The sequence below is a fragment of the Pelodiscus sinensis genome, chromosome 13 (assembly GCF_052426305.1).
Source record: "Pelodiscus sinensis isolate ZL-2025 chromosome 13, ASM5242630v1, whole genome shotgun sequence".
NCBI classification, from domain to species: Eukaryota; Metazoa; Chordata; order Testudines; family Trionychidae; genus Pelodiscus; species Pelodiscus sinensis.
This window is the reverse complement of record NC_143064.1, coordinates 8212407-8232308: the sequence shown is the minus strand read 5'-3', so window position 1 is coordinate 8232308 and position 19902 is coordinate 8212407. Positions and strand designations below refer to the sequence as shown.

Below are 19902 nucleotides of genomic sequence, written 5' to 3'. Positions count from 1 at the left end.
CTTAGGAGTTCAGCAGCGAAATAGCAGGAGCTCTTCCCCACATTTCCTTTTGTGGGTTGCCTGGCTTTAATTCCTCCCTCTCCCCCGACACCCACTCCATTCCTAGATATGTCTGATAACATCTCTGCTAATAAGCTCTTGCAGAACATCAGCAAATAAAAGCACAATGTAAATAACTGAAGTCAGCAGTAATGTATGTTTGTGATCGTACCTTTTGAAATAGCAGAGGCAAGAGCGGGCAATCCCTTGGCGAATCGGGACCAACATGCATACTACCATATGGTTGTGTACACCTATGGGATCTATTGGGAAGGCCATCAGCTGGTTTTCATTGGCAGGATGCCATGGTGCACGTATCTCTTCATATCTTACATGCAAAACATCTAAAGACAATAGATGAGACATTAGCAAAAGAAATAAATGGACAAACCCCCAAGGAAAAAAACCAACTGCTGTTAAACAGTAAGGGTAAGACTATACAGCCACGGCTATTTTGGGATACCGGAGATATCCTGAAATAGCTACCCTGCATCTTAAGAAGCCGCCTGTTATTTCAAAATATTTTTTCAAAATAACAGGTGCACTATTTGGGCATCCCTGTAAACCTCGTTCCACAAGGGTTAAGGGATGTCTCGAAATAGTGCATTATTATTATTTCAAAATTTGGCATTGTGTAGACACCCTAAATTTCAAAATAAGCCATTTCAAAACAAGAATCAAAATAAGATACACAATTTACATAGTACAGTACAAATTGTATATCTTATTTCAAGTTTAGGGTGCTGTGTACACACACGGAGGGAAAAAAATTAAACTCTATTTTACATTTGAAATTCTACATCAGGAAGCTGATTTGGAATGGAAATAATGCTAACAGTAAGAATCAGCTCTTATATTCCTACCAGGTACTCCCTGCCTGGATCCTGTCAACCAAAAACGCTGCTTTAAAGCTTCTGTTGTCCCTATTCCACCAGATAATTGTTAAATGGATCTATATTTTTCTTGATATTTCTAACATTTATAGCAGCCTGTGGCAGGAAGGTGGGGAAATATGTTGCTTCTGCAAAATTGTCCTAGGAAGAATAGCCAGAGCAAAATGATACTGCTTTGGCTTGAAAAGGGTAAGCAGGTGTCTTAGCGTCCCCAATGAGCAGTGTGCAAGCTTGTACAAACAACCTCAGAATCACGCCTGTTTGTTATTCACACAAATGGAGTTTAAACCATCTGAATTCCACAGTTCCCAGAATTCAGATGGCGCACAATGGCCCATAATGAACAGCACCTGTGCTTACCTCAATTACTGCAGAGAGCCAAACAACAGCAAGAAGAGCTTTCAAGATTTTTTTCCCGATAATAGATTTAGTTATGTCTTTCATAATTGGATTCAAAAGCTCGAAATTTCATTTTGTAACTTGTTCATAAAATTTGTATGAAAAAGCCTGGCATTTATTCAAAAGAAATACTCTATGAAAAAGAAATTGCAAAACAGCCAACTGCTGGTAACTAAGCAGCCAAATTACAGTCCAAGCACTTGGCAAATACACTGTCTTTTTTATTATTTCAGTAATTGAATTTCTGTTAAAGCATGGAGCATAATTTAACATCAGGAATTTATTTATAATACAATAGTGTTTCAGTAATAAATGCATTATTATTGTCACTTTTAATGGAGTCTTATGTATTCCCTCAGAGACTATGTGGCAGACTCCGAGACAGCCACTGCATCAGTGTTGTTTGTAGACAATTGAATTAATTGGAGACAGGGTCATTAACTCGACCTGAATACCTCTGATTGCTTCGGTAAATAAGGTTAGAGAGCAAATGGCTAATCTTTGTTGTCATTATAGATTCTTTTTACATTTTCACACTGCCTTCTGTATTAAGATCATTTTGCTAAGCAGCTTCTTGGCTGTTGTCGTATTTACAGTATTGTCCTGCATGGCATACAACCTTAATTGTATCACACTTACATTTCATTTCCCATATCTATATGAAACATGATACTAGAGAAAGACCTGTGCTGAACTGCAGCTCGTAAAAACCATCAGACCAACAAATTAATAAACCAAAATGAATAATCTGTAGTATTAAAAAATCACTATTCAAAAGTTGAGTTTGTTGGCTCTTACAAATCTACTGCAATGTGCTTGGGGAAAGAATTATATCAAGACGCACACTCCCAAGATGCCCTTACAAGATGCCCTTATAAAGAACTTGTTTCACAATTCCTTATTCAAGGGGTAGATCCCCACTGATGGCACAAATAGCTTTTCCTGTGAAAGATCATGTCCTAACACAGGAGAAATGTCATGCATTCATTGTTGTAAAACTCTTCCTCACAGTAATGGATTTTATTTTTATGAAATTACACTAAAACCCCATCCAGAGAAAAACTTAAATCCCATGGAGAGTCCTGTTGTTAATTTGTTATTCATCTTTTGACTCCATTGTAACTGCAAGAATGATTAGCTTCAGATAACATTTATAAATATGGTTATGGTACAGCAACTTAGTGAGATCCCTCTACGTTCACTTTAGTTTTTATAGTCTTAGTAATTATTCATACCACAGGAACTCATTCTTATCCTATATATCCAATATTTTCTTTCCTTTTTTATTTTTAATGAATTAATACCAGAATATATATCCTATATAAGTAAATCACACAAAGGAAACATATTAGTTGAACATATGAGTGTTTGTTGTGGTAAGGAACCAGCTACAATAATGATGAAAATACCCCTAGGTATTATTATGATATCCATTCGGCAATGGGGTAAACTGAGACACAAAGAGGTTTAAGACCAACTTTTTTCCAACTTAGTTGCTTAATGTTAGGTGCCTAAATAGATATCTACATAAGCATGTTGATTTTCAGATGTTCAGAACACCTTCAACTTTGAATGTAATCAGTGAAAGCCGCATGTGCTCCCATCTGTGAAAATGCGTACCAAACTGTAGACTTAGGTGCTGTCTGGGCCATCCATGATTGAAAATTCTGACCTAGCAATAGTCCTAAAGAGAATCCAGTCTTTAGCTGGAAATTCAACCCAGGAGTCTGGATCTCCATGAGACCGCCCTGTTAATTAATCATCTGGATTTATGGCATAGAGTTGGTGGCAAAACGAGCAGCACAGTGTCATTGCAAGGGTCGGTAGAACAAACAGATGCTTAAGAAGTAAGAAAGTAAGATCTGAACCCTTGATCTACACCATAAGTAAGGTCTGAACCCCTGATCTGCGCTGCATGTTGTTCAAAATCTGGATCCAAAAGGGTACTCTTAAATCCATTTGTAATCTACATGATTAATCCTGATTTACAATTCCAGGTTTAAAAAAGAACCCCTTTCCCCCTCAAAAAAGATATGTAAAATGTTCAATTTCAGAACTCTTCTCCTAGCAACATTGCCCTTCAGCCTGGAAAAACGTATGTGATGAACAACCCTCTGTGCTCACCCTCTTCTGTCCACACCAGTCTAAGGCTGTGAGCTTCACGGTTTCTCTCAGCTTTCTTTGAGTGACTCATTGATATGGGCTTTATCATCTGAGGATTGTTTCATTTTTAAAAATAAAGAAGGAAATAACAGACTGGATGGGCTTGGACCATGATAACTTCCAGCGGTATGAAGAACCATGTAGAGTGCTTCTTAATGACAGTTACAGAGTTTAAAAGCTCTGCAGAATAATATAGATACACAATATAACCTTGTTTGTGTGTGTGCACACATATGCATCTGTTTCCTACCTCCCCCTAATCTGATAACACCCTGCAAAACAAAAAGTCTGACGTCTAGGGAAGAAACTTTTCAGTTTGAGACCCAGGCTCCTGAACTTCCATGCAAAGTCCCCTCAGTAGTTATAGCAGTACTGTTTTCTTCAGTCAGCCCATCATAGGTCATTTTGCTCTCCCTTCTGTTTTTGTGTCTGCTTTGGTTTTCTTTGATGGGCTTTTGAGTGTTGAAATTTAAGCTTGTTTTGCTCTGTTTCATTCTCAGTGGCCTGAGCAATACAATAAGGATTGTGAGAAGGACAATCTATAAATTAATACAGTAAATAAATATATGTTCACTTTTTCCCGCTTTCTCTTGTTGGCAGAGCCATACACCATATCTGACTTTTGTCATTAACAAGCAACTTTCAGAAAACAGGTAACAAAGCATCGTGCTACACTGGAGTATCAGAGATTGAAGCTGTCTGAGCAAAGGTGTGACAAACACATTTGCACCTCAGGCCATGTCTTCACTTGCCATGCCAGAGATCGATCTTCCGGTGTTCGATTTAGCGGGTCTAGTTAAGACTCGCTAAATTGAATGCTGAAGGCAACTGGTACTCTTCACAGTTGCAAGGAGTAAGGGAAGCCGACTACAGCATTTGTTTCCATCGGCCTCCTCCTGTGAAGATGGCGCCAAGCTCGGTTTAAGGTAAGCTGACTCCAGCTACATATTTTAATAGTTGGGGTTGGGTACCTTAACCCAACATTCCAGGTCTAATGTAGACCTGGTTTTACTAAAGGCATGGTTATTAAGCTGAAAACAATAAAACATTTGAGAGAGAATGGACCTTCCTTATTTTTCCATCTCCTAGGGAAATCAAGGCCTCTAGGGTTTGCCCAACTTCACGCATTTGAATATTCATTATTGGTGCAATAAGCACTCATTCATTTGAGAAATAAATACATGCATGATTTAGACATATTCACTTGTGGGGGAAGAATGTCAGAATTCAGACAGAAAACAGATTAACCAGTGGTTGTAATGATCTGGGTCAATGCAGATATAATTTCGTTAACCCTATTGGCTGATCCAGATGTTTTGTTTTATGTAAACTCATTGAGCAATGTATATTTTCACTGTACGCATCCTAATGTCAAAGCCCACTTTGAATTCAAATTTACAGAGCAGTGGACCTTCTCTGTCTCCGTGTGTTTGCTTTCATTCTTTCCTGGTCAGATTTTAAATGGCTCTGTTTTTATTCATATCAGAGGACTGGCCTTCCTCGGGGGGGGTGGGGGGGGGGGGAAGGGTTCAATCTAGATTAAAAAGGCATGCAGTGTCACAGTTACTACAGTGCATTGCAGTAGCATTTTTGTAAGACCTCCTATGTTAGGATGGTTTTACTCCTGGCATCCACAATTAGGTGCGTTGGGATTTAGTTCAAGTCTGCTTCCAGTGCGCCTGTGGGAATGTGGTCCTTTTACTTGTGTCTCTTTCCTGTGACCCTCTGGCCGTGTCCACACTCAGGGGTTCTTTCGAAAAAAGTACCCTTTTTTCGAAAGAACTTCCCCTGCATCCAGACTCAAGCCGCGTTCTTTTGAAATTATTTCGAAAGAACGCGGCTTTTCTTTCGATGGCGGTAAACCTCGTTTCACGAGGAAGAACGCCTTCTTCGAAAGTTCCTCTTTCGAAGGAAGGCGTTCTTCAATGTAAAGAGGCTGTCTTCGAAAGAGAGCATCCAGACTCGCTGCTCTCTTTCGAAAAAGCGGATTTCCTCTATCGAAAGATCCGCCTGCAGTCTAGATGCTCTTTCGAAAGAGCATCTTTCGAAAGAAGCCTGCAGTCTAGACACAGCCCCTTTGATGCTCTATCACCCCAGGTGCTGGACATTCTCAACTCCCAGTGAAATCCATGGCACTCAAGTGTACTCACTATCTCTCTAAAGGGGCTGGCACTCTTTTATCGTGCAGGATCTGGCCTTTAATTTGGTGTTGATGGGAATGGCAAATATTAGCTGGCAGGCAAGATTTTCAGTCAGATAAGGTTATAGGATTAAAGATCCTGTATTTCTTTTGCTGTCATTCAATATAACAGGCCTAGAAAATTCTGTTTAAAATAGCTGAGCCTTTTGACTTAAAGGGTTTTCATGTAGAAGATTTAAGATGTCAGATTTAAACATGACACTGATAGTATTAGGCAAAGTATAGGAGCAGATTCTTGTAGTAACTGTCATTTTTCTTGACTGTTTATTAATAGTCTTTTGTGATTTATAGTGAATGTTGGGAAGGGTATTCACATCTATTTGTCATTGGAGGAAACAGCCTCTTGTTCATAATGTGTATGGATGTCATAATTAGCAATGAACGCAGCCACAAGATTTAGCGCTGTTTTTAGTGTCACCTCCTTCAAGATGATCTTTAATTCAAAATGGTTTGAATCCTTTTTCTAAATCAATCAAGTGATTTATTACGCAAATGGAAAAAAATCATCAGCCATAAAAATAGTTCATATTAGGAAAAATACAGATTTCAAGCTGATTAGAGGTTAATATGAAATATAGCAAAACAATTTTTTCACTCTAGTTAGAATTTTTCACTCCCTTTCTAAATGAATTATCAGGAGGACTCCTTTGTTTCAACATTTGCTTAAATTAACATTTCACTAGGCAGATTTCTCCTTGTTGAGAGACTAATTCTCATGTCCAGAAATATGGTGTGTATCCCTTCCTCTGGGAAGGGATCTGTCTCTATCCCACAAATTCATCATTTGCATAGAAATCTTGTTTTCTTTTTTTAAAAAAAGGAAACAGTATTGCAGAAAGAGTGTTCCCTATTGCTACTGATGAATTCTTATTTATGATTAACCGCAGTAACTTTGAAGTTAAGGTCTGCTATGTTTTCATTAATTTCTTTGTACAGGCAGTCCCCGGGTTACGTACAAGATAGGGACTGTAGGTTTGTTCTTAAGTTGAATCTGTATGTAAGTCAGAACTGGCGTCAGCCGCTGCTGAAACTGATCAGTTTCAACAGCGGCTGAATCTGAACACCAGTTCTGACTTACATACGGATTCAACTTAAGAAACCCAGGCGTCCCCAAGTCAGCTGCTGCTGAAACTGATCAGCGGCTGATTCCAGGAAGCCTGGGGCAGAGCAACTCTGCCTCGGGCTTCCTGTAGTCAGCCCCTGGTCAGTTTCAGCAGCGGCTGACTTGGGGATGCCTGGGGCAGAGCAGCTGGGGTGCTGCTGGGTTGCTCCAGTAGCGCCGCTCCTCGGTGCTACTGGAGCAACCCAGCAGCACCCCAGCTGCTCTGCCCCAGGCGTCCTGATTCAGCCACTGACCAACCCGGCAGCGCCCCAGCTGCTCTACCCCAGGCGTAGGCAAGAAAAGCCTGGTCTGCTGGGGGGGGAGGGAGGGCACTAGCTGCACCCCCCTCCCAGCAGACCAGGGAGACGTGGGTGGCGGGACCGCCCGCATCCTCCACGGCTTTGCTCCGTCTCCCTGGTCTGCTGACCAGGGAGACGGGGAGCAAAGCCTTGGAGCACGCCCGCAGCGGGACAGCCCGGGCGCGCTCCAAGGCTTTGCTCCCAGTCTCCCTGCAGACCAGAGAGACGGGGAGCAGCTTTTTTCGCCCCAGAGAATGGGGGCGGCGGGACTGCAGCGCATCTGGGCGTCCCGCCGCTCCAGTCCTCCGGGGCGAGAAAAGCCCCGTTCGTAACTGCGGATCCGAAATAAGTCGGATCCGCGTAACTCGGGGACTGCCTGTACTTCTGTGGCCCCCGCTTGTCAATAATATGTATGTGCTTGACAATCATAAATGTATTGAGTGTCACCACATAAGTCCCTGTGAACAAGGAGAGGGGCTATTCTTCCCAATGCACAAATGGGGAAGAAAAGAATGAAGAGTACAAGTGATTTTCCCATGGTCATACAGGTAGGCTGGATAGCCCGGAACTGAACACGTGATTTTAAGTCCCAGGACAGACCATAACTACAAGACCACCCTTCCTCACAAGGGCAGTATGCTAATAATGTCATGTTGAGTGAGGTGTGGAGTTATTTATACCTTCATTGCTTTAATATACAACTGCTAACAACATTGTGCAGTTGCATTTAGTCTCTGATCCTCCACTGTTTTGCACCATAAATAGTTATTTATGTCTGTGCACAAGGGATTTAAAACCCTACTGCTGTTAAAAGAGAGAGAGGAAGATTCTGATTTTGGTCATCTTTGACACCTACTTCATACTCACTGGGCTCAGTCCAGAGTTGTGTCCAGGTTTACAACCCCCACCCTGCTTTCCCATCCTGAGAATAGCAAGGGTCCATTTTGGTTACTGCTGAACTTGTAGTGCAATGTATAGCCATCTCAGGGCTTTTCTAAACAATTACAGTGGCAACAGCCTGCAAGGAGCTGAGACACCTGCCATGCCACCCAGAGAGTCCCCCTTGGTGAGGAAAACTGAAGTAAGGTTCTGGAGTTTTCAGTCGGAACACAGAGATGAAAATGGATCCTGGCTGCTCCAGTCAGCTCCACTGATGAGGCCATTGTAAGGCCAGTGCACAGCAAAGTGGGGTTGGAAAGCTCCCTGCCCGACTCCGTGTGGCTCCCAGAAAGTGACACTGGAGGGAAAGTGGAGGGAGAGCCACTGGGGACTCTGTGCACTGCCACACCCCATGTACCGGATTCGCAGATCCCATTGGTCAGGAACCAGAGTCAATGGGAGCTGAGGGGGTGGCACTTGTGGGCTGACCCTCCATCTAGAAACCAGAGGAACATGTTGGAGTCACCTGAGGGCAGTGCTGCCTGAAACCTATAACCCTTCAACACTTCCTGCACCCCAACCCCTACTCAAGCATGGAGCCCTTCCCACACTCTGAACTCTTCAGTCCCAGCCCTGAGCCCTCCTCCCCCTAAATCCCTCATCGCTAACCCCACCCCAGAGCCCACTCCACCAGCCAAAGCCCACACTTCAACCCCATGCCCCTTCCTGGTGAAAATGAGTGAGGGTGGTGTAAAGTGAGAGAGAGAGGAGCGATGGAGTGAGCTGGGGTGGGACCTCAGAGAAGGGGGCAAGACAAGAGTTTTTTGTTTTTCTGCACTTAGAAAGTTGGCAACTCTGTTCTGGAATTATGAGCCAAAGAGAACGCTGCAAAGGCCAGAGCAGCTATGTAGTGTGTGACCATGTGCATTCCACTGCCTTAACATCCACTTTTCTTATTGTCTGTGCCTGCAGGTGTGAAAATATTTTTCTCACACTTTTGCACACTTTTTTTAACCCTTTCCTGCCTTTGGAAAAATAAAAAATGAGAATTCAGAGGGAAAAAAATTCAAAATTCAAACACTGGAAGTAGGAACCTGAAATGAAACAGCATTGGAAATCAAATAAAAAAGAAATGTTTTGGTTTGTTCCCATGTTGATTCAAATGGAGTTTTAGTATTTGCTTCACCAAAATTGCCATTTTGTGGAAAACTTGTTTTCCAACGCGAAATTTTTTCAGTCAAAATTTTTGATCAGTATATGACTTTTAATTGTTACTGTATATCTTGGATTTTTTCCTGCTTATATTGAAAGTTATAATCCACAATGCAGTCAACCAATACAGACTTATTCCAACAGTATTTCCTCAGCAGTAAAGCAGAATATGTAGCCGGCCTCAAGTTCTATTAATTTAGAGGTCCTAAAAGCTCAGTACATTCTCAAATATATTTAACTGTATTAAAATGCATCGCGTGAAATCTGAAGTTGCTACTTTTCATGCATGCATGGACAATTTAGCTGATTTTCTGTATGAAATCCCCAAGTTCATGCTATGCATGATGGAAGTAGACCATTATGGGCATGTCTACACTGCAGGGCTAAACTCGAAATAAGCCACGCAACTTGAGCTACGCTAATTGCATAGCTTAAGTCGAAATAACTTATTTAGACTTTTGGCACTGGCTACACAGCAGTTATTTTGAAATAGAGCACTCTTCCCCCAACTTCCCTTACTCCTCTTACAAAGAGGGTTACATGAGTTGGAGTAAGATGCCCGTTATTTCGAATTTATTTCGAAATAATGGGCTTGCTGTGTACACACACACGATGTTTAGGAATAACTGACATTTTTCCGAAATAACACTGCTGTGTAGACATGGCCGCTGCATCTAGACTGGCAAGTTTTTCTGCAAAAGCACCTGCTTTTGCGCAAAAACTTGCCAACTGTCTACACTGGCCATTTGATTTTGCGCAAAAGCACTGACGTTCTACTGTCCGAAACCAGTGCTTCTTGCGCAAATGCTTTGACGTTCCCGTTCGGGCAACAGCCCTTTTACAGAAATATTTTTGCGTAAGCGGGCCAGTGTAGACAGCTAAAAACTGTTTTGCTCAAAAAAGCCCCATGGCAAATATGGCGATCTGGGCTTTCTTGCGCAAAACCGCATCTAGATTGGCATGTATGCTTTTCCGCAAAAAGTGCTTTTGCGGAAAAGCGTCCGTGCCAATCTAGACGCTCTTTTCCACAAATGCTTTTAATGGAAAAACTTTTCTGTTAAAAGCATTTGCGGAAAATCATGCCAGTCTAGCCTATGTGTCCATCTCAAAGGGGGAAGTGAAGGCATTTTCAAACAAACATGCTTGGCTTCTTTGGTACAGTAAGTGTTGTCTTAAGCCCCTGCTGTGAATTAACATTCATTTCATATTATGAATTATAGGACATAAAGTAGATTGTATACACAGCAGTCACTGAAGAAGAGAAATCACATCCACGTATCAATATATCAGTTTGATTTGGTGGAAATTTGTGTGATAATATTGATATAATAAAATAGTCCCCTTTCTATCAGGTAAGTGCTATGGTGTGATAGTATTCTTGCTTTGTGAAATTCCAACAAAACAGTGGTGCATGAGGGCATCTAACAAATAATATCCATTGATGTGTGAATTCAAGGATTTTGCATATTAAGAAGACTATACGTATTGTATCATATCATGACTTCAAAATAGCTTGCCAGCCCTAACGTTAGTAGGAGTTGCATGCACAAATCAAGGATGCGTGATGTCCCCTAATATGCAGAATTCCCTTACAAATGTCAAGTGTGTATAACAACACTGGAAGCAGACGGGGAGTTGTTTTGATGCCAATAGTTCAAAACTTTCATGGTTACCATTAAAAATGGGACATTAGAATGCACTTTCTCTGCTGCTCGTTTGTATTTCCCCAGGTAATTTGATATGTTGTCTCTGTATTTAATATAGATATAAGCCCCACCTCATCATAAACCAAAATTAAAACTAGCAGTAAGGTCCAGATAAGATTCAGCAGTAGTATCAATACTGTGGTTAAAGTCACATTGCAAATGTGCATACACAGTTCCACCTACAGGTTCTGGCTAATGTAATTCTTTATTGGAAAGCTTTGACCTTGTTATGGATTCTTGGCAGCTTTCCCCTGCTCTATTCATTACTAATGCAAGCTGTCAATCACTTTAGTTCTGCTTTGACATAGATTGTGGCTCACAGGAGCTGGTTCTGTCATTCTTTTTATTTCTCTCGTCTTTACTATCCTTTTTTATGGTCTTAAAAGCTGAACATACAAAAGGGCTGTATGTATATGAATAAAAAAAATCTGTTTCGGTAACTCGATCAGCCTTGTAATAAACAGTCTTTGATTAAAACAGTTGTTTTTGAACACAATAAAATGAGAATGTGACTTTTTACATGCCATATATTGTAAATTATCTTCCTCCTCAAAATAAATCAGACTCAGGTTTGCATTACAGTGTTCAGGATTGATCCAGGCAGATCAGCTGCCACTTCCTGAAGAGTATATTATAGATGCCTTTCTTCTTCATGTTTTTGGCTTGACACAGACATCATAAATGATGTCTTCTTACACACTAGTGTTAGCTAAAGCAACAATTTCCACACCTGATTTTATTTCACTGGGGCGAGGTACTGATTAATATTTTAAAAGGGGCTTGAAACAGGTTTCAATTCCTGTGTCAGCCTGATCTTTGAAAGTTTAGATTTGAGTCCAACCAGCCAGACAATAAATAATTTAATACTAGCCAATGAGAAGACAGTGAACAAATCATTCAGAGTGATCCTTCCTTTAAAAAAAACTGGCTGCCATATATAATTTTGGTGATAAACACAGGAGTAATTCATTATAAAAACCACGACAGCCCCCTTCAAATTAGGAGACAGTATTGCTTTCTGATAATGGTGCTCGGATAGAAATGAAATAAAACTTCATTATTGAACAGTTATGGTATTAAATTCTGACACTAAATATTAATCAGCAAGGTATCTTTTTATTATCTACTGAAATAGCCAAGGAAATCTTTTTCTTAAATATTTGCATGGAATTCAGCCACACAAGTAACATCTGTTAAAGTCCTGAGATTTGTGTGATTGTTCTATACAGATAGACTTTTTGGATAAAGGTTGTTATTGCCATAAAGAGCTTATGGCCTAAATAGACAAAGTCAGCCAAAAGATAGGAGAAGTATTATTATCCCCATTTTTGAAGGGGGGAACTGAGGGGAGATTTTCTGACACCAATCCAGTGCCTTGAACCATAAGAGCAGCCTTTCTCTTAAATCTACATCTTCTTTTCTATACCGGCATCCATTCCTACGTAATTCTTTTGGTTCAGCTTCGCTAACAATTAGGTCTCCTCAGTAAAGTATCCTGCATTATATCTCTTTGGAAACCTCAGCTCCTTGTGAAAATACATTGCTGGAATCAATGGACCATTGACTCGCTAGTCAAGTGTAGGGATGTAAAATCCCGATTAATCAGTTAACCAGCTAAATGTTCGGTTTGCCTAACATTTAACCGGTTAATCAATTAAGCATCACTTGTTTAGGGTAATGCTTACCAGTTAATTGGTTAACCTTTCATGGCACTAGTCAAGTCCTATATATATTTTCTCACTTCTAAGAGAAATCTGGTTTCTCAGATATTTAAATTCTGATTTCACAGGTTATAACCAAACAAGTAGTCATTTTATCTCTCCTCTGCGGTTCCTTAAAAAAAGACTTTTGGTAAAGAAGCCTATCGATGGATCTCTAGATCAGTGTTTCTCAACCTTTTTTTTATAAAGTACCCCTCTTTTTAAAAAAATGGTAATTATCCCCAGTACCTACAGTTTTCAGATACACATTTTTTCCTACCTTTGCAACACATTGGTTTAAACAACTTAATTGTAGACGGGCGGGTGATGACATTTTTGGGTGTAAAAAGTACAAAAGTAATAAAGCACTGTAAAACTTAAAAATTCAGTTTTCTCCAAATTTCAGTAATGTTGATGTACCCCCAAGACTTCTCTCCAGGACCCTGAGGATATTCATATCACTGGTTGCGAAAAACTGATCTAGACAACTAGCTAAATACTCTTCACAGCAATTAATGCAGCTAAGTGTGAGCAGTGAAACATTTATGCAGGTGTTTTAGACATTGTTGCTCATTTTTGTCTTTTGAGGAATATCACTGCTGTGTTGTGAAGATACACAGTTGCTTTTTTAAAAAGATATATATTTACCGCCTACGGCTTTGATTTTTCCACATATTAGAGGTTAATGAATTTTAGAGTCACATACTGTCTTATAACTACCAGGTTTATTCTTGAAAGCCTTTTATTAAAATATTAGAGCAAATGATGTGTTGAAAATAATATAATAACAGTCTTGGTGAAAAAAGAATGCTTAAATTGCACATTAGTCCTTGGTTTTCCATGCACAATAGTAAGCTGTGCACATAATTCCACAGCTGCCTCAATAGGTGTTTGGAAAATGAATCAGTGACTTTTTAAAACAGATGAAGTGGAAGTGGGAATTTAAAAATTTAAGCAATCACCCATGGCAGCGAATTGCCGAGAAATACAGTGGGTGTTTTCGATAAGTTTGCCGAAGTGCCAAGACTGAAACCTTGCAGTGGATTTTAAGGCATAGTCTTAAGAAAGCTGCATAGCTGCAGATTCCACTGAAAACAGTTCAGTAGCTCTCTGCCTCAGACCCTTGAGGTCAACCGGTTCAGTATCACACTTCTAGATGCCGATGTCTAGTTTCCCCCATGGGGCCTTTGCTCTCATGTACTTTGTGCCCACCATGAGAATGCTGAATTTCAAGTTACACACGAGTTGTCCTAGACTGTAAAAAGGCGTGGCGAGGTTATGGCAGGGAACCTCTCCACAGGCACCTACAAAGGGAAAACTAGATCAGTGGGGAAGGGAGGAGATGGATGAAAGCTACTGCAGGCCAATAAAGAGCAGCTCCCCTCCTACCTGATTCTAGAGTGCCATCATCCATTGACCACCTGTGTACCCCCTTACAGCCAGCTGCTTTGTAAGCAATCACAGATGTTCACATAATGGTCTGTGCACAGTGCCTGAGGGGTTGAGCCTGCTGTCAGCTACCCGGTGGGTGTAATTCCAGTGGCATTCCTCTCATTTCCCCGGGACTAAATCAATAAGCAGGGACTCACATCTGCAGTGTGTAAGTAGCAATGGCCATATACCTATAGAGCTGCCTCTGCCATCCGAAGGAGCTTCTGACACAACTGCACCCTGCATGTGCATTTCTTAAACCCATTGCTTACAGTGGGCATAAGTTACAATCTGTTTCCATGCAGGACCTACCTAGAATGCAGAGGGCTGGGATAAGAAGCCAGGGTGGGCAATATATGGCCCACAGGCAGGACACAGTTTGCCAGGGTAAGCCGATGGTGAGCCGCCAGCATTTTATTTACCTACAGGTCTGCAGGTGCAGCTGCTTGCAGCTCCCATTGGACACAGATCACAGTTCCCGGCCAATGGGAGCTGCAGGAAGCGGCGCAGACCAAGCCACCTCTTCCCACAGCTCCTATTGGCTGAGGTAAATAAAGTACTAGCAGCCTGGCAGACGCTAACCCCGGTGAACTGAGTCTGGTTTGTGGGCTGCTTATTAGCCACCCCTGGATAAGAGCACGTGATAAAGGAACAATAAACTGAAAAAAACCCAGGACCAAGCTGCTAACTTGAGAGGGGGGATTATTTTGTGGTTGAGGCACTCGATTGGGCCTCCCAAGGGCAGAGTTTAGTTCCGGGACCAGAAACAATGATGCTTCCAGTATTTGAAAAAATAACCTTAAAAACAGCGAGTGGTCCTGCAGCACCTCAGAGACTAACAAAAAAAAAATGTAGATGGTATCATGAGCTTTCCTGGGCACAGCCCACTTCTTCAGATGAATGGAGCAAGGGATCCAGAGTTGCAAATAAATAGCAGAAAAATAAGGGACGAGAAGGGAAAAAAAATCTACATTTTGTTGTTAGTCTCTAAGGGTGTGTCTAGACTACAGGGTTTTGTCGACAAAAGTAGACTTTTGTCGACAAAACTATACCAGCATCCACACTGCCACCGAGTTCTGTCGACATAATGTCGACAGAACTCAGCAGTTTTGTCAACAGCTGTAAACCTCATTCTACGAGGAATAATGCCTTCTGTCGACAGAGTTCTGTCGACAGAAGGCATTATTGCATCTACACTGTCCTTTGCGTCTACACTGTCATGTCGACAAAGCAGCTTGTTTTGTCGACAGAACTGGATGTAGTCTAGACGCTCTTTGTCGACAGAAGCCTGTAGTCTAGACATAGCCTAAGGTGCTGCAGGACTACTCGCTGCTTTTAAAGTTTTTTCAGTTTGTCTTTGTCTACACAGCAGCATTATTTCGGAATAGCTGACGTTATTCCCAAATAACACAGTCTGCGTCTACACTGCAAGCAGTTATGTCAAATAATGTCTAGCTGGAGGCTGTCTTACTCCAACTCCTGTAACCCTTATTGTACGAGGAATAAGGGAAGTCAGAAGAAGAGTGTTCAGACCTTCATTCTGCATTTTTGGAACCTCCGCTCTTAGGCCTCGGTTCAGCAAAGTACCTTAGTATGATATTAACTCCAAGCATGGACATAAGTCACATTGACTTCAAGAGGACTAAGCACCCTCCCTGTATAGGGATGCCTTCCTGAATAAGAGCCAAAGTGGGTGGAGCTTGGTGCTCATACATGGATCAGTGGCAATTGAGAAACAATTCATTAATATTGTGATAAACTCATGATCACTTAAGAATTTGATGGTTCCTGCTGTATGGCAAACCATGACTATTCAAGCCTTAGCAGCTATGTCAGGGATAGATGATTAGCTCCTTCAGTTCCAGAAGCATCAACCTCTGTCTCTCGAGCCAAAGGAGAATCCGCACCAGATATGCAAAGAGGAATTATAATGCAAATCTGGACAGTTCTGATTCCTTGTGACAGAGGGCATGGTGCTCGTACGTGTTAATTTATTACAAGCAATGTTGCTAGCCTACTTGAAACTTGTAAGTTACAACGTCATTTAGAATGTTTTTCATTCCTGTCCAAGCAGGGCTCTTTTCATCTGCATAGTTCACTTGAGATGTAATCATTCACATTTAGATTAGAAGTGAAATCTCTTTAAGGATGGGAGGGCATGTTGTGAGAAGACTTTTCCACTCCCACTAGTGCTGGGTTGTGAAGGGTCATTGTGGTGTTTAAAGATATAATTACCTTCCCACTCAGTGGGGGAGGTATGACTACAAAACAGGTAAGTATGTGGGTGGAAAGGGAATGTCACTGAGAGGAAACTGTTAAGGGATAGATATTGCTGCCATTGAAGTCAGTGGCAACATTTCCACTGATTTTAGTGGAATGGGATCACACACAGAATTTTTATAGCCCTCATTAGTCCAAGTGCATTGGTTACTGTATCTTTCCCATGAGGGTTCCTCACGGATGTTGAACTGGTTTTATTGGCATGAGGGAGAGCACTTCCAAATGTGGCTATAGTCCTTCTTGGAAAAAAAGGGGGATTAAAAAGTTAAGAGAGGGAAAATAAGGGTTATCATTCACCGAAAACTCGTAGGCTTGCCAAGGTGTTTCTGTATGGGTCTCACGAGGCATCTGATAATTGGAGGTAGAGTATTGGACATCCATAAAGGAGTACAAGCAAATTGTGTCAACTTTCAAACACTTTGCTTTGTCAGCTTCAAAAATGTATAATCAATCATCAGTTGCCGAATAGATCAGTTGAACAGACATAATTCTTATGTTATCTCTTTGATGAAGATCTTAAAATCAAACATGAGTTTATGAAGAGTCTGATGAGCAAACACCCATAATATTGAAAACTGATTTTCTTTACATCCACTGGTGTTAAAATACGTGCTGGAAAAGATGACAGTGGAGGGTTTTTTATACATTGGAAGAGGAGGGGTATGTATGCTGAAAAGTAAGTTCATTTTTAGGCCTGTTCATTTTCAACAGGAGCTCTGTGGTCGTTGTGTACTATCACAAGCATGAGTAGAAAAAGCAACTACAGAGAAAGAATCCCTGGAACCTCTGGACCGTGGTTATGAATATATGGGTTTTGTATCCTACAGTCCAAAAAACAAAAAATAGTCATTTAAAATTAAACGTTTTGTCCAATATTCATTGCCTAATGTCTTTCATTTGGACATAACTTAGAAATGTCATGACAAAAAATGAAGAGACCATTTTTTCCATTTGTAAATTATTTAAATATGAGCATTAGTTTTTGCCGCTCTTAAGATAATAAGCTCAGACTCGCGGTACTAAGCTGTTTCTCACTGGGTTGTAATTATTAGTATTATTATTATTATTTTTATTTTATTTTATTTTATTTAACAGCATTATAAATGTGTCCTATGAAGTATAAACTCAAAGTATTTACACACAGTGGCTGGATCTTTCACTCCTTACTGAGCAAAATTCCCCTTTGAGACTTTGCTGAGTCAAAATGAAGCACTTGGGAATTGAGGCGGAGTAAGGACTGCATGACCAGCATTGTCGCCATACATTTTCCTACATCCGATCTTTTAAAATGAAAATTGGGAAAGTCGCCTATTCCTCTAAGTGTCCGTCTTTCTTCCACAGTGGCCTTCCTTTGCAGACAGCACACAGTGTGGTTTTAACACATTCCAGCGGCGGTTCTGGGAGCTCCAGTGAGTCCGAGAGCAGCTCCGAATCCGATTCTGATAGTGAAAGCAGCTCCAGTGACAGTGAGTGCAACGAAGAGTCGCGCAGCGCAACTCCAGAGGTAAAGCTGTGAACTCATCCCCTCCCCTACTCTCAGCACAAGCTCAGGAAAGAGCATTGTCATTGAAAGCGAAATCCCTTTATCCTTCAGAAAACTGAAATGTCCTTTTCTGTTTACTGTTATTTGCTCTCTTCTCCCTTTGTACTGTTAAACACATGATGCACACACTCATTTTAGCTTTGGGAACAACTTCTGGCCTACGTTTCAGTTACTTCAGAGAAATATTTAGATTTTTTTGCCCAGTATCAGGGAAGATTTTATTGACACGGTGTTCGTCTGAGACTAAGAAAAGGCAACACAACGAAAAATTTTCTTCAGGGACCTGCTTAACTTTTTTGTTGTATTAAATTTCTCCAGGGCCGCATTGTAAACTAGATAAGGAAGCTAATTAACCATAAATACTACAGTAAAAGTAGCAATAACCACTGGTTGACTGAAATAAAAGGCTGTGTTAAAAATGTAATTGTGGTTTAAATTAAAATGCATTGCTTCTCTAAGATTTGTTTCCTATCGCTCTTCAATCTGCAGCCTGAACCTCCCTCAACAAACAAGTGGCAGCTGGATAAATGGCTAAATAAAGTGAATCCCCATAACAAGACTATTATCAGCAACCAAAATGAGACTCATAGTGAGAACAGTTCTCAGTCTCAGAGCAGCCAGCAGACTGAAGGACAAAACAAAGGGAAGCTTAATAACAGTCTGCCCCAGACTGATTCCAAAGATAGGGCCGTCCTTAGTCCCATCCGGGAGAAAGCCAAACCACGAGTTGCCCAAAAAACTCCAGAGGCGAAAAGCTCCAAGCAGAAGTCACCAGCTCATAATGAGCCAGCTTCACAAAGGACTCCTGGTAAAAAGCAACCCAAAAAGGTAGAAAGGACTTCCAGCATAGAAGAGTATAACTGGCCCAAACCAAATAATACCAGCAACACTCCCAAAGAAAAAGAGACACAGGAAGCCCCAGAGCAGCCGAAAGTTCGCACAAAAGCAGCGGCTGGGAAGACAGCTCCAAGAAAAGAACCAAGGACTAGCACGGGACTTGCTTCTGAGAAGAAAAAGAACAGAGGCCCTAGCAAAACTGTTCCTAAATCCCGTGAATTTATTGAAACCGATTCGTCTACTTCTGATTCAAACACAGACCAGGAAGAGAGCCTGCAGGCTAAAATATTGCCAGCTTTCAGTGGGCCTGCCAATGGTATCAAAGTAAAAGACTCTAATAGGAACGTCCTCAGCGTATGTAGTTTAACTAGCAACAGCAGCAACACATCGATAGACCAAACCAGCAATGATTTAGAGGAACAACTCTTTTCACCCATCCCAGTGGTGCAAAATGAACTTCTGTCCCCGCTGAGGGAATATGAAGAACTCAAATCCCTTTGGGTGAAAATAGATCTTAGTTTACTCTCTAGGATACCTGGACATGAGCCCTGTGAGCCGGCATCTGTGAAAACTGAACCACGAGAGGCGAGTGTGAAACACAGGCGACCATCTCGAGAGTCTCCCACCGCAGCTGCTGAAAAGCCCTCCACAAAGTCCAAAAGGAAGCACAAGGTAAATTTGTTGTGGTAGTCCGAGGGAAATCACTCCATTTCCATGTGTCTGCTCAGCATGTAACAGATTCAGTAGATCTGCATTTCTTTATATCTGCCCCAAAACCTCTCAGCAAAGATTTAATTCAAAAGTCAGTATCATATTGGTAACATATGACCAAGACTTGGTTATTTCTAACAAAAGGTGTTAAACTGCATTTACTACAGGTTGAACCTCTTTAGTCCAGCAACATCCATGCTCTAGTATGATTTTAGCATGGCCATTGAACCATTTATCATGGGGGTGGCCAAGTTTCCTGGGGTCCCATAAACTTTGTTTTCAGCCACCAGTACTGGCTCTCAGTGTTCTGTGCTATTATTGATTTCTAATTCACCCCTAAATGTCTTCTAAGGGTACGTCTACATAGCAGTTATTCAAAAATAACATAGTCCTCATCTACACTGCAAGCAGTTATTTAGACAGAATGTCAAAATAATGTCGAACTGGAGGAATTCTTACTCTGACTCCTGTAATCCTCCTTTTACGAAGAGTAAGAGAAGTTGGAGGG

At 41.2% G+C, this 19902-nt stretch overlaps 1 protein-coding gene across 4 annotated transcripts in view; it reads left to right on the top strand.

The window, feature by feature from the left end:
- AFF2 (ALF transcription elongation factor 2) overlaps positions 1-19902 on the top strand; it is a 463868-nt gene that overhangs the window by 390042 nt on the left and 53924 nt on the right. For all 4 annotated transcript variants that reach the window (XM_075941078.2, XM_075941079.2, XM_075941077.2 and 1 more), the window contains 2 exons: positions 17645-17807; positions 18336-19355. In XM_075941078.2, the coding sequence (XP_075797193.2) occupies positions 17645-17807; positions 18336-19355 (1183 nt within the window). The remainder of the gene's footprint in view (positions 1-17644; positions 17808-18335; positions 19356-19902) is intronic.